The following is a 19156-nucleotide window of genomic DNA, read 5'->3' on the forward strand; positions in this document are numbered from 1 at the left end:
GCAGAAATCCTCAACAAAACATTAGCAAACCAAATCCAACAATACATAAAAAGGATCATACACCATGATCGAGTTAGATTCATTCTGGAGTCACAAGGATGTTTCAACACATGTGAATCAATCAGTGTGATACACCACATTAACAAAAGGAAACAAAAACTACATGATCATCTCAATAGACAGAAAAAGGATTTGACAAAATTCAACATCCATTCATGATTAAAAAAAACTCAATAAAATGGGTATAGAGGAAACATATCTCAACATAATAAATACCATTTGCAACAAACACACAGCCAAAGTAATACTCAACTGTGAAAAGCTGAAAGCCTTCCCTTTAAATTCAGGAACATGACAAGGATGCCCACTCTCACCACTTCTATGCAACATGGTACTGGAAGTCTTAGCCACAGCAGTCAGACCAGAAAAAGAAATAAAAGATCCAAATGGGAAGGGAAGAGGTAGAACTGTCACTATTTGCAGATGACATGATACTCTATATAGAGAACCCAAAATTCTCCACCCAAAAACTATTAGAACTAATAAATGAACTCAGGAAGGTAGCAGGATACAAGATTGATATACAGAAATCTGTTGTATTTCTTTACACTGATAATGAAATATCAGAAGAAGAATGTAAAAAAAAAATCCCATTTAAAACTCACATTAAAAAAGAAAAAAAAAACCCTAGGAATAAACTTAACCAAAGAGGTGAAAGACCAATATGCCAGGGGTCCCTAACCCCCAGGCCATGGACTGTTATTGAGCTTTAGCCTGTTAGGAACCGAGCTGCACAGCAGGGGTTGAGCGGTGGGTGAGTGAGTGAAGTTTCATCTGCTGCTCCCCATTGCTCACATTACTGCCTGAACCATTGCTTGCATTAGCGCCTGAACCATTCCTCCCCCGCACCACCTGTGGAAAAATTGTCTTCCATGAAACTAGTCCTTGGTGCCAAAAAGGCTGGGGACCACTGCTACATGCTGAAAACTATAAAACATTGGTAAAGGATATTGAAGATGATTCAAAGGAATGGAAAACTATCTCATGCTCTTGGATTGGAAGAAGTAATATTGTTAAAATGGCCATCCTTCCCAAAGCAATCTACAGATATACTGCAATCCCTATCAAAATTCCTGTGACATTTTTCACAGAACTAGAATAAATAATCCTAAAATTTCTATAGAACTGCAAAAGACCCAGAATTGCCAAGGGAATCCTGAGGAAAAAGAACAAAGCTGGAGGTATAACCTGTACAGACTGCAGACTATACTGCAAAGCCACAGAAATCAAAAGAGTGTGGTTTTGGCACTAAAACAAACATATAGATCAATGGAACAGAATAGACGGCCCAGAAATAAACCCATGCACCTGTGGTCAATTAATCTACAACAAAGGCAAGAATATACAATGGAGGAAAGAGTCTCTTCAACAAGTGGTGTTGGGAAAGCTGGATAACTACACGAAAACAGTGAAATTAGAATATTCTCTCACACCATATACAAAAATAAACTCAAAGTAGTTTAACACCTAAGTACATGACCCCATAAAACTTGTAGAAGAGAACATAAGCAAAACATTTTCTGACATAAATCATAGCAATATTTTCTTAGGTCAGTCTCCCAATGCAAAAAATAAAAGCAAAAATAAACAAATGGGACCTAATCAAACTTAAAAGCTTAGCACAGCAAAGGGAACCATCAACAAAATTAAAAGACAACATACAGAATGGGAGAAAATATTTGCAAATGATGTGACCAAAAAGGGATTAAGATGCAAAATATACAAACATCTTGTACAACTCAATATCAAAAAAGCAAACAACCCAAGCAAAAAAATGGGCAGAATACCTAAATAGGCATTTTAACAAAGAAAACATACAGATGGCCAACAGGCACATGAAAAGATGCTCAACATTGCTAATTATTAGAGAAATGCAAATCAAAACTACAATGAGGTGTTCCCTCACACTGGTTAGAATGGCTATCATCAAAAAGTCTACAAATAATAAATTTTGGAGAGGGTGCAGAGAAAAGAGAATCCTCCTACACTTGGTGGGAATGTAAATCAGTGTAGCCACTATGGAAAACAGTATGGAGTTTCCTTAAAAAACTGAAAATAGAGCTACGGTATGATCCAGCAATCCTACTCCTGGGCATATATCTAGAAAAGATGAAAACACTAATTCAAAAAGATACATGCATCCCAGTGTTCATAGCAGCACTATTTGCAATACCCAAGATATGGAAATAACCCAAGTGCCCATTAACAGATGATTGGTTTAATAAGATGTGGTGTGTGTGTGTATACACACACACACACAATGGAATATTACTCAGCGCCCCCAAAAGAATGTAGTATTGCCATTTGCAGCAACATGGGTGGACCTAGAGATCATTATGCTTAGTGAAGTAAGTCAAAAAGAAAAGGACAAATACTAATGATATTCTTATGTTCCACTTCTATGTGGAACATAGAAAATTATGTGTATACACACACACACACACACAGACAACAGAAAAAGACTCACAGACGTAGAAAATAAACTTACGGTTACCAAAGTGGAGTGGGAGTGAGGAGGGACAAATTAGGAATATGGATTAACAGATACAAACTATTATATATAAAATAAGCAACAAGGATTTACTGTATAGCACAGGGAATTATATTCAATATCTTATAATAAGCTATAATGGAGTATAATCTGAAAAAAAGTAACTGAATCACTGTGCTGTACACCTGAAACTAAAAATATTGTAAATCAGCTATACTTAAGTAAAAAAAAAAAAAGTAATTGTCCAGTGCTTAAAACTCAGTCATTTGTGGAACATTCTTTATGTCTCCTTTAATCTCAGTTCTATGTAGTACATCAATCATTTTTCTCTCACCAATCTCTTGCTGAATTTTTCAGTAACTTTATTTTTATTCATCAGTTTTTTCTCAACAATGCTTCTTCAACTCTTCTCCATTACCTCCTCAGTCGCCCATTCCAACTCATGTATTTCAAACTGCTGGAGGATAGAAATAAGCCTTTCATCTAAACTTTTGCAGTGCCCAGGACAGTACCTGGCATGTAGTAGGTAATAAGTATATTAATATATTTTATTGAATGCATTAATTAAAGTTGAATTGAGTAATCATATCTTTCTGTGGTTATATATTTAATGACCCCTAACCTATGTGCCATGTTCTACGATATACATTTTCCATTAAATGTATGTTAATTAGGCATTATTCATGCATTTTATTGATGAAAAAGTTGAAATTTATGGCGACATTATAGAAATTGCACAGGGTCACGTAGGTAGTATAATGTTGGTTGGTCAGACTCCAAAGTCTTTGCCATAGCTCCTGCATTACACTGCCTTTTGTAATGTGGGTTCAGAATGCAGATTTTAAAGAATATTTAAAAACTCAGCAGAAGTTTTGACTATCCTTATTTATCATTATTTTACAATCTTTTAGATAACATAATTTACTGAAAATCTACTTTGTTTATTGTGATATGCAAGACTGTATTCAGGGCATAAAGCCTCCTTACCTCAGTGAAATGATGCTAACAAAAATAGCTCTTGTTGGGCTTCCCTGGTGACGCAGTGGTTGAGAGTCCTCCTGCCGATGCAGGGGATGCGGGTTCGTGTGCCGGTCCAGGAGAATCCCACATGCCGCGGAGCGGCTAGGCCCGTGAGCCATGGCTGCTGAGCCTGCGCATCCGGAGCCTGTGCTTGCAATGGGAGAGGCCACAACAGTGAGAGGCCCGCGTACCACAAAAAGAAGAAGAAAAAAAAAGCTCTTGTTTATTGAATCATTCTTATGTACTAGCTTGATATTTTACATATTTTTCCTCTTTTTCTCAAGAACTAAAATAATAGTGATTATATCATACATAAATGCATACTCATAAAACTGTAAGGTATAATTTTTTTATTGAGATGAAATTCACATAACATAAATTAACCATTTCAATTTTTGCAATTCAGTGGCATTTAGTGCATTCACAGTGTTGTGCAACCCCCATCTCCCTCTGGTTTCACAACTTTTGCATCTCCACAGAACAATACCCCATACGCATTAAGTAATCAATTTTCTTTTCCCCTTCCCACCATCCCTTGCCAACCACTAATTGATCTTCTGCATCTATAGATTTGCCTTTTCTGAATATTTCATATAAAGGAAATACAGTTGTGACTTTTTTGTGTCTGGTGCTTTCATTTAGTGTAATGCTTTCAAGGCTCATCCAAATTGTAGCATGTATCAGTACTTCATCCTTTTTATGGCTGAATAATATTCAATTGCATGTAAATACAACAATTTTGTTTACCCATTTATCCTTTGATGGACATTTGAGTTGTTTCTACGTTTTGGCTACTGTGTATAATGCAGTTATACACATTTGTGTATAAGTTTCTTTGTGGACATATGCTTTCATTTCCCTTGTATATATACCTAGGAGTGGAATTACTAGGTCATATGGTAATTCTATGTTTAATTTTTTGTGCAACTGCTAAACCATTTTCCACAATGGCTGCACCATATTACATTCCCACTAGCAATGTATGAGGTTTCATGTTTCTTCACATCCTTCTCAACACTGTTATTTTCTGTTTTCTTCATAGTAGCTATCCTAGTGCATATGAAGTGGTACCTCACTGTGGTTTTGATTTGCATTTCTGTAGTGATCAGTGGTGTTGAACAACTTTTCATGTGCTTTTTGGCCATTTTGTATATCTTCTTTGGAGAATTGTGTATTCATGTTGCTATAGATGGAATGTTTGCATCTCCTGAAAATTCATTTGTTGAAACTCTAATCCCCAATGTGATGGTATTTGGAGATGGGGCCTCTGGAAAGGCAATTAGGTCATGAGTGTGAAACCCTCATGATGGTGTTAGTGGCTTTCTAAGAAGAGTTACTAGGAAGTACCCCCTCAGTCTGCGTTCTGTCATCTGAGGATACAAGATGACTGCCATCTGCAAAACAGGAAGTGGGCTTTCACCAGACATCAGATCTACCAGCACATTGATTTTGAAATTCTTAGCCCCCGGAACTCTGAGAAATGAAAGTTTGTTATTTAAGCCATCCAGTCTATGGTAATTTGTTACAGCACTCCAAAGTGACTAAGATACAAGTCTTTTGCCCATTTTTCAGTTGAGCTGGCTGTCCATATATGTATGAGTCTTGATTCTAGTCTTTTTATTGTGTCATTGTTCAGTTTTACTGTACTGAACACTCAATTTTTTTTTGTTTTTCTTGAATTTAACTTAATTTTTTTATACAGCAGGTTCTTTATTAGTTATCCATTTTATACATATTAGTGTATATATGTCAATCCAAATCTCCCAATTCATCGCACCACCACCACCACCCCCGCCACTTTCCCCTCTTGGTATCCATACGTTTGTTCTCTACATCTGTGTCTCAGTTTCTGCCCTGCAAACCAGTTCATCTGTACCATTTTTCTAGGTTCCACATATATGCGTTAATATACGATATTTGTTTTTCTCTTTTTAACTTACTCCTCTCTGTATGACAGTCTCTAGATCCATCCACGTCTCTAATTTCATCCACGTCACCCAATTTCATTCTTTTTTATGGCTGAACAATATTCCATTGTATATATATACCACATCTTTATCCGTTTATCTGTCGATGGGCATTTAGGTTGCTTCCATTTCCTGGCTATTGTAAATAGTGCTGCAATGAACATTGGGGTGCATGTGTCTTTTTGAATTATGGTTTTCTCTGGATATATGCCCAGTAGTGAGATTGCTGGATCATATGATTCTATTTTTAGATTTTTAAGGAACCTCCATACTGTTCTCCATAGTGGCTGTATCAATTTACATTTCCACCAACAGTGCAAGAGGGTTCCCTTTTCTCCAGGTCCTCTCCAGCATGTTGTTTGCAGATTTTCAGATGATACCCAATCTAACTGGTGTGAGATGACACCTCATTGTAGTTTTCATTTACATTTCTCTAATAATTAGTGATGTGGAGCAGCTTTTCATGTGCTTCTTGGCCATCTGTATGTCTTCTTTGGAGAAATGTCTATTTAGATCTTCTGCCCAGTTTTGGATTGGGTTGTTTGTTTTTTTAATATTGAGCTGCATGAGCCGTTTATATATTTTGAAGATTAATCCTTTGTCCATTAATACCTTTGCAAATACTTTCTCCCACTCTGGGGGTTATCTTTTCGTCTGGATTGTAGTGTCCTTTGCCGTGCAAAAACTTTTAACTTTCATTAGGTCCCATTTGTTTATTTTTCTTTTTATTTACATTATTCTAGGAGGTGGATCAAAAAAGATCTTGCTGTGATTTATGTCAAAGAGTGTTCTTCCTATGTTTTCTTTTAAGAGTTTTATAGTGTCCGGTCTTACATTTAGGTCACTAATCCATCTTGATTTTATTTTTGTGTATGGTGTTAGGGAGTGTTCCAATTTCATTATTTTACATGTAGCTGTCCAATTCTCCCAGCATCACTTATTGAAGTGACTGTCTTTTCTCCACTGTATATCCTTGCCTCCTTTGTCATAGATTAGTTGACCATACCTGCGTGGGTTTATCTCTGGGCTTTCTATCCTGTTCCATTGATCTGCATTTCTGTTTTTGTGCCAGTACCATATTGTCTTGATTACTGTAGTTTTGTACTATAGTCTAAAGTCAGGGAGTCTGATTCCTCCAGCTCTGTTTTTTTCCCTCAAGACTGCTTTGGCTATTTGGGGTCTTTTGTGTCTCCATACAAATTTTAAGATTTTTTTCTTCCAGTTCTGTTAAAAAAGCCTTTGGTAATTTGATAGGGATTGCATTGAATCTGTAGATTGCTTTGGGTATTATAGTCATTTTCACAATATTCATTCTTCCAATCCAAAAACATGGTATATCTCTCCATCTGTTTGTATCATCTTTAATTTCTTTCATCAGTGTCTTGTAGTTTTCTGCATACAGGTCTTTTGTCTCCCTAGGTAGATTTATCCCTAGGTATTTTACTCTTTATGTTGCAATGGTAAATGGGAGTGTTTATTTAATTTCTCTTTCAGATTTTTCATAATTAGTGTATAGGAATGCAAGAGACTTCTGTGCATTAATTTTCTATCCTGCATCTTTACCAAATTCATTGATTAGCTCTAGTAGTTTTCTGGTGGCATCTTTAGGATTCTCTATGTATAATATCATGTCATCTGCAAACAGTGACAGTTTTACTTGCTATTTTCCAATTTGTATTCCTTTTATTTCTTTTTCTTCTCTGATTGCTGTGGCTACAACTTCCAAAACTATGGTGAATAATAGTGGTGAGGGTGGACATCCTTGTCTTGTTCCTGATCTTAGAGGAAATGCTTTTAGTTTTTCACCATTGAGAATGATGTTTGCTGTGGGTTTGTCATATACGGCCTTTATTATATTGAGGTAGGTTCCCTCTGTGCCCACTTTCTGGAGAGTTTTTATCATAAATGGGTGCTGAATTTTGTGAAAAGCTCTTTTTGCATTTATTGAGATGATCATATGGTTTTTCTCCTTCAGTTTGTAAATATGGTGGATCATATTGATTGATTTGCGTATATTGAAGAATTCTTGCATCCCTGGGATAAACCCCACTTGATCATGGTATATGATCCTTTTAATGTGCTGTTGGATTCTGTTTGCTAGTATTTTGTTCAGGATTTTTGCATCTCAGTTCATCAGTGATATTGGCCTGTAGTTTTCTTTCTTTGTGACATCTTTGTCTGGTTTTGGTGTCAGGGTGATGGTCTGGTTTTGGTGATGCTCCACGGCATGTGGGATCCTCCCGGACTGGGGCATGAACCTGTGTCCCCTGCATCAGCAGGTGGACTCTCAACCACTGCGCCACCAGGGAAGCCCTGTTGCAAGATTTTTAATCACAGTTTCCATTTCAGTATTTGTCATTGGTCTGTTCAGATTTTCTATTCCTTCCTGGTTCAGTCTTGGAAGATTGTGCATTTCTAAGAATTTGTCCATTTCTTCCAAGTTGTCCATTTTATTGCCATATAGTTGCTTGTAGTAATCTCTCATGATCCTTTGTATTTTTGCAGTGTCAGTTGTTACTTTTCCTGTTTCATTTTTAATTCTATTGATTTGAGTCTTCTCCGTTTTTTTCTTGATGAGTCTGGCTAGTGGTTTATCAATTTTGTTTATTTTCTCAAAGAACCAGCTTTTAGTTTTATTGATCTTTGCTATCGTTTCCTTCATTTCTTTTTCATTTATTCCTGATCTGATCTTTATGATTTCCTTCCTTCTGCTAACTTTGGGGTTTTTTTTGTTCATCTTTCTCTGATTGCTTTAGGTGTAAGCTTAGGTTGTTTATTTGAGTTGTTTCTTTTTTCTTAAGGTAGGATTGTATTGCCATAGACTTCCCTCTTAGAACTGCTTTTGCTGCATCCCATAAGCTTTGGTTCACCTTGTTTTCATTGTCATTTGTTTCTAGGTATTTTTTGATTTCCTCCTCGATTTCTTCAGTGATCTCTTGGTTATTAAGTAGTGTATTGTTCAGCCTCCATGTGTTTGTATTTTTTACAGTTTTTTTACTGTAATTGATATCCAGTCTCATAGCCTTGTGGTCCGAAAAGACACTTGATACGATTTCAATTTTCTTAAATATATCAAGGCTTGATTTGTGACCCAAGATATGGTCTGTCCTGGAGAATGTTCCATGACAACTTTAGAACATCGTGTATTCTGTTGTTTTTGGATGGAATGTCCTATAAATATCATTAAGTCCATCTTGTTTAATGTATCATTTAAAGCTTGTGTCTCCTTATTTATTTTCATTTTGGATGACCTGTTCATTGATGAAAGTGGGGTATTAAAATCCCCTACTATGATTGTGTTACTGTCGATTTCCCATTTTATGGTTGTTACTATTTGCCTTATGTATTGAGGTGCTCCTATTTTGGGTGCATAAATGTTTACAATTGTTATATCTTCTTTTTGGATTGATCTCTTAATCATTATGTAGTGTCCTTCTTTGTCTCTTGTAATAGTCTTTGTTTTAAAGTCTATTTTGTCTGATATAAGAATTGCTACTCCAGCCTCTTTTGATTTCCATTTGCATGGAATATCTTTTTCCGTCCCCTCACTTTCAGTCTGTATGTGTCCCTAGGTCTGAAGTGGGTCGCTTTTAGACAGCATATATACTGGTCTTTTTTTGTATCCATTCAGCCAGTCTATGTCTTTTGGTTGGAGCATTTAACCCATTTACATTTAAGGTAATTATCGATATGTATGTCCTTATTACCATTTTCTTAATTGTTTTGTGTTTGTTATTGTAGGTCTTTTCCTTCTCATGTATTTCCTGCCTAGAGAAGTTCCTTTAGCATTTGTTGAAAGTCTGGTTTGGTTGTGCTGAATTCTCTTAGCTTTTGCTTGTCTGTAAAGGTTTTAGTTTGTCCGTCAAATCTGAATGAGATCCTTGCTCAGTAGAGTAATGTTGGTTGTAGATTTTTCCCTGTCATCACTTTTTTCTTCCATCTTCAATATTAAAATGGCTACACAAAAATTCACCAATTTTGATGTTTTTTTTTTAAATGCACACTGATATGACAGCTGTCACATACAATCTAACAAAATTGTTTTGAATGAAGTTAGAAGACAACTAAGTGCTACTAGAACCATCTTATGGAAAAAACAGAGCAAACCTTTTGACCAACCCAATAGACTGTCCTATTTTAATTTTTATTTATTTATTATTTTTTTTTTTTTGCGGTACGCGGGCCTCTCATTGTTGTGGCCTCTCCCGTTGCGAAACACAGGCTCCAGACGCGCAGGCTCAGCGGCCATGGCTCATGGGCCTAGCTGCTCCGCGGCATGTGGGATCTTCCCAGACCGGGGCACGAACATGTGTCCCCTGCATCGGCAGGCAGACTCTCAACCACTGCGCCACCAGGGAAGCCCTAATTTATTTTTATTTTAAGGAAGCTAAGAGTTAGGAAAGCTAAGTGTAATACCTAAGATACTAGTTATCTAAATTTTGAAGGTTAAACCACCATTACATTTCCAGAGTCAACCAAACTTGGTGTTAGTATATATTTCTTTTTTACATTTCTATGTTCCATTTGCTAATATTTTAAGAGTTTTGCTTCTATGTGAGTGTGAGAAATTGGCCTGTAAATTTCCCATATTTTTGTTAGATTTCCTTATCAAGGTTATGTTGAACTCATAAAATGAGTTGAGAACATTTCTCCCTTTTTCTAAAATCTGGAGGAGTTTGTCTAAGACTGGCATTATAGCTTTCTTTAGCATTGGTAGACTTTATTGGTGGCTATTTGACCCTTAGTTTTCTTTGTAGAAGGTTTGTAATTATGTATTTAGATTTCTATAATAGTTATTTGAATATGTAAAATTTCCATTTCTTCTTGTTTCAGTGTTGATAAGTTCTATTTTTCCATTTCACCTAAAATTTCACAGTTATTGGCATAACAATGTTTATTATGTCTTATACATATTTTTTTTTGTGTTTGCGTGTTCTCTTAGTTTCTCTTTTTTTTTTTAATCAATTTTCTAGGGGTCATCACTTTTAAAAATCTTTTAACAGAAGGATCATTTGGCTTTGTCAATCTTTTTTATTTTATGCTTTTTCATGCTTTATAATTCTATTTTTGTGTGTTAAGTTTTCTGTTATTTTTATATATTTTTCAGATAGATTCTTAAATATTTTATTAGCTGGTTCTCTTCTGTCCTAATATATATGCATTTAAGTTCATAAAGCATGTCTTTAAGTGTATTCCACAAATTTAATATGTAATTATTACTCATTAGTATTCAACTTAAATATTTTCTAATCTCCACTGTGAGTTCTACTTTGAAATATATTCCTTACTTTCCAAATATTTGGGGATTTTCTGTTTATATTTTTTGTTATTTCTGATTTCTTGCACTGTGACCAAAGAACATATTGTGTATGATTTTTGTCTGTTGGATGTATTAAGATTTGCTCTATGACTTTCATGTCAAATTTGGTAAATATTTTATGTGTACTTTAAGTGAAACTATGTTTTGCTGTAGTTTACAGTGGTCTATCAAATGTTTATTAGATAAAGTTTGCTTACCATTTTATTCAAATATTCTATACCTTTACTGATTTCTTTGTTTTTTTCTTACTAAGTTATTTCAAAATCTACCATTGTGCTTATCAATTTGACTACTTTTGTTTCAGTAAATGTTTCTTCTTTAGTAATTTACACTTCGTATAACTTCCAAATGAATTAATCAGTATCAAGTGTGCCTCTTTAATATAGTAATGCTTTTTGCCTCAGTATTATATTAATATAGCTATATCAACTTTCGTTGGGTTTTTGTTTGAATGGTCTTTCTCTACCTCTTGTTGTAGATGTTTTTTGTGTAAGTGGCACACATATTGTGAACAGAACCTCCATACTGTTCTCTATAGTGTCTGTACCAACTTACATTCCCACCAACAGTGTAGGAGGGTTCCTTTTTCTCCACACCCTCTCCAGCATTTATTATTTATAGACTTTTTGATGATGGCCATTTTGACTGGAGTGAGGTGATACCTCGTTGTAGTTTTGATTTGCATTTCTCTAATAATTAGTGATGTTGAGCATTTTTTTCATGTTCCTTTTGGCCATCTTTATGTCTTCTTCGGAGAAATGTCTATTTAGATCTTCTCCCCATTTTTTGGTTGAGTTGTTTGTTTTATTGATGTTGAGTTGTATGAGCTATTTGTATATTTTGGAAATTAATCCCTTGTCAGTCACATCATTTGCAAATATTTTCTCCCATTATGTAGGTTGTCTTTTGTTTTGTTTATGGTTTCCTTTGCTGTGGAAAAGGTTTTCAATTTAATTAGGTCCCAGTTTATTTTTATTTCCATTACTCTAGGAGACGGATCCAAAAAGATATTGCTGCGTTTTATGTCAGAGTGTTCTGCCTGTGTTTTTCTTTAGGAGTTTTTTACATTTAGGCAGTGACAGATTCAATGCAATCCCTATCAAATTACCAATGGCATTTTTCACAGAAGTAGAGCAAAAAATTTTAAAATTTGTATGGAAACACAAAAGACCCCAGATAGACAAAGTAATCTTGAGAAAGAAAAAACAGAGTTGGGGGAATCAGGCTCCCTGACTTCAGACTGTTCTATAAAGCTTCAATAATCAAAGGCATATGATACTGGCACAAAAACAGACATAGATCAGTGGAACAGGGTAGAAAATCCAGAAATAAACCCATGCACCTGTGGTCAATTAATCTATGACAAAGGAGGCAAGAATATACAGTGGAGAAAAGACAATCTCTTTAATTAGTGGCACTGGGAAAACTGGACAGCTACATGTAAAGAATGAAATTAGAAGATTCTCTAACACCATATACAAAAAATAAAGTCAAAATGGATTAAAGACTTAAATAAAAATATCACTCCATTGTATAGTGTCTCCACTGTTTTTGCTGCAAGATCAGCTATTTGTCTAATTGTTGCTTAATAGATAATCTGTTTTTTCCTCTGACCACTTTTAATATATTTCTGTCTCAAATTTTGAGCAGTTTTTTCCCTGCAGGAATTACTTGTGGATTTTTTTTTTTTTGGCTTCATGTTCTTAGTCGACATGGAATATGTGGCTTTTTAAAAAAATTATTTAATCTATTTTTGGCTCTGCTGGGTCTTCTTTGCTGTGTACGGGCTTTCTCTAGCTGCGGCAAGTGAGGGCTACTCTTCGTTGCAGTACGCGGGCTACTCATTGCAGTGGCTTCTCTTGTTGTGGAGCATGGGCTCTACAGCACAGGCTCAGTAGTTGTGGTGCGTGGGCTCAGTAGCTCTGCGGCATGTGGGATCTTCCTGGACCAGGGGTTGAACCCTTGTTCCCTGCATTGGCAGATGGATTCTTAACCTCTGTGTATGGCTTGATTTTTGAAATCAGTTTTTGAAAGCTTTCAGCCCTTATCTCTTCAAATACTTCTGCACCATTCTTTTTTTCTATCATTTGAGATTCACATTGTAGGATCTACACCATGTTGAAAACACTATTTTTTTATAGTTTTTCTAATTCTCTCATATTTTTTCTTTAGATTTTAATATTTGTATAACTTATTTTTCTAAAGTAATGATCAGTTATTTTCCCCCATATATATGTATACCTCATATATTTTCCCCTTAATATTTAAAACAACTCTTCCAGTATTATATTTGGTATTGTCATATAAGTTTAGTTATTCAAAGAGATTAACTTAGTTGCCCAAGTTCACATATCTGCCAAGCAACTTAGGTTGAAATTTGAACCAAGGTCTAGTTTAAATATCTCTTGCTTTTCATTGTATGAAGTTACATTTCCTTTTTTCCTATGTCTTTTTGTCTTTCTCATTTGATATTTGGAGAATAGCTGTTATTCAGAATGGTGTGTATAATGATGAATTGCCTTAGTTTATCTTAAAATAACATTGTCATTCCACCTATATGTATTGGATACAGAAAAATACACAAATTTTTGAGCCAAGTATTACCCCTTTAATGAGTTTATTTTCTACAAGGAAAAAGGAATGTACACAGTTTATTATAATAGAGAATATGATATCTCAACTGATGAGATCAAGAAAGAATTCATTGAGTGAGTAGAACTTATCATGGAAGAGATGGCAATGTGAGAATTTTTATTTTAATTTTTTTTTATTGCATTCAAGGGTAACTTTTATATTATAGATTTGTTTGTTAATACAAATAAAGAAAACCAATACTAGTGGTTCATATTGTGTTTCCTCCCAGCAAATCTATTTGTACATACTCAAATTGTCACTTACTGAGTATTCAGGTAAACAGTAAAATTTTGTCCATCACGATACACAGTGATTGAAAAAATTGGATTTTTTCTCCGTAGGTTATTTCATTTTTGGCTGCAGTTTTGGGTAAAAAGGGAACTCGTGAAGATATTGAAAATAATATGCCAGAGTTTTTACTAAGAAGTATGAAAAAGGAACCCCTTTCTTCTACAGCAAAAAAGGTAAGATATCTAGAAATGTACAGTTCATGAAGCTGGTATTGCAAAAGTGTCTGGAAACTTTTAAACATTATACATTATAGTATAAATTTAAAACATAAGGATTTAAAGACATTATTTAAACATTTCTTTCATAGACCTAATTTCTGAAGGATTATCAGTTTTGTCCTCAAGTTAGATATGATTGACTCTGAAAATAGCAAAATGTAATTTCAGTTTGAATTTTGGGGGTGGGTTGGGGCTTTCAATCTTTTGCTTGGCAAGATTTACATGACTTAATTTGATTAATTTGTTAAATTTCCATGAATGTGTATGTAAAGTTAATTGAAGTCCATTGTATTATTTTTTATCTATATGAGAATGAAATACAGACAGTAGTAGATATTGCTAACACAGGTGCCTCAATGATAAAGTTGCATAGCAGAATAATTACCTCCTGAATATATGAAACAAATCCATCCTATACAAGGAACATCAAAGTTGGAATCAGAGAGGCTAAGGTCTAGGCTTGTCACTGTCTCTGCCCATGTGACTGTTAAGGCTATTCATATCCATTCTTCAGCTTTTTCCTTTGTAAATGTGTGTTTATAAATATCTTATACATAATTCTTATAAAAAATAAAAGATTTCTAAAAAAATTGAAATGCAAAAAAGAAAGGTGTACTATAGGTATGTGTCTGACTTTTATATTGTCCTCAGCATCCAGGAAACTGGATAGAAATAAAGTTTAACTGATTTCGTGAAATCCTTACCCTATTATGGTGATGATCCACTTTCTGCACGTTTTTAAACAGTGTCTTTTACATATTTCTTATATATAAGATTGCTGAGAAGTCCAAGTTTACTCTTGTCTATGATTAAGGGCATTTCAGTGTAAAATTTTGAGAAGTATTGGCTTAAGGTATTAAAAAATCTTATTACTTTAAATTTCCTATTATTTTCAATAGCATAGGCACATTCTTTTTTTTTTTTTTTTGCGGTTCGTGGGCCTCTCACTGTTGTGGCCTCTCCCGTTGCGAAGCACAGGCTCCGGACGTGCAGGCCCAGCGGCCATGGCTCACGGGCCCAGCCGCTCTGTGGCATGTGGGATCCTCCCAGACCAGGGCACAAACCTGCGTCCCCTGCATTGGCAGGTGGACTCCCAACCACTGCGCCACCAGGGAAGCCCTAGGTCCATTCGTAGTGTCAATTTAAATTTGATTCTAAAGAAGCATTATAATTCTTAATGTGTTTTATGTTTTCAAGAGTTCAAGTACTGTTTTTAGCTTTGTTTTCAGATTGATTTGAATGTGTTGAACCATCCTTGCATCCCTGGAATAAATCTCACTTGACGATGGTGTATGATCCTTTTAATGTATTGTTGAATTCAGTTTGCTAGTATTTCACTGAGGATTTATGTTTATCAGGGATATTAGCCTGTAATTTTCCTTTCTTGTGGTGTTCTTGTCTGGTTTTGGTATCAGGGTAATGCTGGCCTTGTAAATGTTTGGAAGTATCACCTCCTCTTCTATGTTTTTTGGAAGAATGTGGGAAGAATTGGTGTTAATTTGGTAGAATTTACCAGTGAAGGTGTCTGGTCCTAGATTTTTATTTGTTTGGAGGTTTTTGGTTAACGATTGACTCTCCTTACTAGTAATTGTTCCGTTCCGATTTTCTGTTTCTTCATGATTCAGTCTTGGTAGGTTGTCTGTTTATAGTAATTTGTCCATTTCTTCTAGTTTATCTAATTTGGTGGTGTATAATAGTGCAGAGTAATTTCATATGATCCTTTGTATTTCTGTGTTATTATTTGTAATGTCTCCTGTTTCATTTCTAATTATATTTACTTGAGCCTTCTCTCTTTTTCTTAGTCTAGTTAAGGGTGTCAGTTTTGTTTATCTTTTCAAAAAACAGCCCTTAGTTTTATTAATTTTTTCTATTATCTCTCTAGTCTCTATTTCATTTATCCTCTCTGATCTTTGTTGTTTCTTTCCTTCTAACTTTGGGCTTAATTTGTTCTTCTTTTTTAGATTCTTAAGGTATAAAGTTGGGTTGTATATATGACTTTTTTTTAAATATAGGCATTTATCACTATATACTTCCCTCTTAGAACTCCTTTTGCTGTGTCCCATAAGTTTTGGTATGTTGTGTTTCAGTTTTCATTTGTCTTAAGGTATTTTTTGATTTCGTTTTTGATCTCTTCTTTGACCCATTGGCTGTTGAGGAGCATATTATTTAATCTCGACATATTTGTGGATCTTTTAGTTTTCCCCTTTGATTGATATCATACCATTATGTGATAAGATATTTGATATGATTTAAGTCTTCTTAAGTTTATTAAGACTTGTCTTGTCTCCTAACATTTTATCTGTCCTGGAGAATGTTCCATATGTGCTTGAGAAGAATATGTATTCTGCTCCTGTTGAATGTTCTGTATGTGTCACTAGGTCCATCTGATGCAATGTGTAGTTTAAGTTCAATGTTTCTTTATTGATTTTCTGTCTGAGTGATCCATTGTTGAAAGTGGAGTATTGAAGTTCCCTATTATTTTACTGTTGTCATTTTTTTCCCCTTCACATCTGTTAATATTTCCTTTATATATGTAGGTGTTCTGATATTGGGTGTATAAACATTTACAGCTGTTACATCCTCTTGATGAATTGACCCTTTTATCATGATCTAATGACCTTTTTTGTCTCTAAGAATAGCTATCCCCACTTTCTTTTGGTTTCCATTTGCATGGAATATCATTTTCCATCCACTCACTTTAAGTTTATATGTGTCTTTAAAGCTGAAGTGAATTTCGTTGGTAATATGTGTTTGGGTCTTTTTTTAAAAAAATCCATTCAACCACTTTATGTCTTTTGATTGGAGAATTTAATCTATTTACATTTAATGTTCCATTCATTTCCATGACCCAGTCCTTCCAACTGCCTGTTCTTCATTGAGTTTTTTTGTTGTTTTATTTTGTTGGTTGTTATCATATTTAAGTTTCTTCTAGGAAAACTTTCTTTGTGGGTTTTCTTTTTTTTGTTTTTTTTTTTTGGAAGTTTTCTCTTATGTAGGTAAAGGATGGATTCCTCAGGTCTTCAAGTATGTCAGTTCTCATCTTTTTTTGTAGTGTTCTGATCATCCGGTAGTGCCCTTCCAGGCATTTTACTGCTATTATGGATTTATTTTTATATTTGTCCTTTTGTTTTATTGGCATCAATAAATGCATGTGTTTAGTTAATCATTTGAACTGGAATTCTATAAAGAATGTTTTTAATGAGATTACCAGTGACGTCCTACAGTATTCCCCAGAAGCAAATCCAAACAAAACTTATAATTTTGTGTGATGAAATTTACAAAAGATAAATTTGTCTTGATCCATTTAAAACCTCAGTGCATTTTTAAAAGATAGTCTATTGGGCTTCCCTGGTGGCACAGTGGTTGAGAATCTGCCTGCCAATGCAGGGGACATGGGTTCGAGCCCTAGTCTGGGAAGATCCCACATGCCGTGGAGCAACTGGGCCCGTGAGCCACAATTACTGAGCCTGTGCGTCTGGAGCCTGTGCTCCGCAACAAGAGAGGCCGCGATAGTGAGAGGCCCATGCACCGTGATGAAGAGTGGCCCCTCCTTGCCACAACTAGAGAAAGCCCTCACACAGAAACGAAGACCCAACACAGCCATAAATAAATAAATTTAAAAGATAGTCTATTAAATAGCTAGAAGAGAAATAAATTTCTTTATATTTATTATGCTAATGCCAAAATTGCAATGGAATATTGAAAAATTAATGTTCGAACTACTTGAAAAAAGTCCTTTTAATGAATTTAAATGTTATCAATTAAGGAGTGATGGGTTTGAGGTATGTATGTGTGATACACGATGCATCTTATATATATTTTTAACCTTTTCAAGTGTGAATAAATCATTTAAGAATGTGTGAAATAGATGTTTTGTGCCAAGAATAAATTCCTAAAGGAAAAGATACAAACTATACATTTCAAATATTCTTGGAATGATTCTTTAGATTTAGGCTGTTAAGATTGGAATTCAGTCTTTATGAAAATGAATCAAAGTAAATTCTTTTAAAAATACTACTATCTTGTATGATAAAACTTTAAAGATTCTGTGTAAAATTCATAATCAGTATTAATGCAGAGAGGGAGGATTTTTCTAGCAGTCATAATGCCAGCATCAGACACAATTTCAATGGTGATTAAACAAAAAATTTTCCAGTATTTTATTTACTGTACACTATTTCTTTAGTTTATTATCTTGCAAATGATGCTACTTGTTTGATTTTTTGCTACTGAGTTCTTCATATATTTTCGATATTAACCCCTTGTTATATACATGGTCTGCAAATATTTTCTCCCATTTAGTAGATTTCCTTTTCATTTTGTTGATGGTTTTCTTTGTTGTACAGAAGCTTTTTAGCTTGATGTAGTCCTACTTTTTGGTTTTTGCTTTTGTTGCCTTTGCCTTTGGTGTCAAATCAAAAAAATCATTGTCAAGATGTAAAGGAGCTTACTGCATATGTTTTCTTCTAGGAGTTTTATGGTTTCAGGTCTTAATTTCAAGTCTTTAATCCATTTTGAGTTCATTTTTGTGTATGGTATAAGACAGTGACCCAGTTTCATTCTTTTGCATGTGGTTATCCAGTTTTTCCAGCACCATTTATTGATATCTTGACAATATTTATTCTTCCATGAGCATTGATTATCTTACTATTTATTTGTGACATTTAAAATTTTTTTCATCAGTGTCTCATAGTTTTTAGTATACAGGTTTTTTATTTCTTTGTTTAAATTTATTTCTAGTTATTTTATCCTTTTTGATACAGTTGTAAATGAGATTGTTTGCTTAATTTCTCTTTCTAATAGTTGTTAGTGTATAAAAATAAAGGGATTTTTGTATTGATTTTGTATCCTGTAACTTTACTCAATTTCTTTATTAATTCTAACAGTTTTCTGGTGGAATGTTTAGGGTTTTCCGTGTATTTCTGTGTCTTTGGCAAATAGTGACAGTTTTACTTCCTTTCAAATTTGGATTTTTTTCCCCCCTCTGGTTAGGATTTTCAGTACTATGGGAATAAAAGTGGTGAAAGTGTGCATCTTTGTCTTGTTCCTTGTCATACAGGAAAAGTTTTCAGCTCTCACTATTGAGTATGATGTTAACTGTGTGCTGGTCGTATATGGCCTTTATTATGTTGAGGTATGTTGTCTCTGTACCCAA

The 19156-nt window shown here is 34.5% G+C and overlaps 1 protein-coding gene across 1 annotated transcript in view; it reads left to right on the forward strand.

The window, feature by feature from the left end:
- Positions 1 to 19156, forward strand: part of ERCC6L2 (ERCC excision repair 6 like 2) — a 140043-nt gene that overhangs the window by 20075 nt on the left and 100812 nt on the right. The window contains exon 3 of the mRNA XM_060155378.1: positions 13834 to 13956. Within this exon, the coding sequence (XP_060011361.1) occupies positions 13834 to 13956 (123 nt within the window). The remainder of the gene's footprint in view (positions 1 to 13833; positions 13957 to 19156) is intronic.

The sequence above is a fragment of the Lagenorhynchus albirostris genome, chromosome 7 (assembly GCF_949774975.1).
Source record: "Lagenorhynchus albirostris chromosome 7, mLagAlb1.1, whole genome shotgun sequence".
Classification (NCBI taxonomy): domain Eukaryota; kingdom Metazoa; phylum Chordata; class Mammalia; order Artiodactyla; family Delphinidae; genus Lagenorhynchus; species Lagenorhynchus albirostris.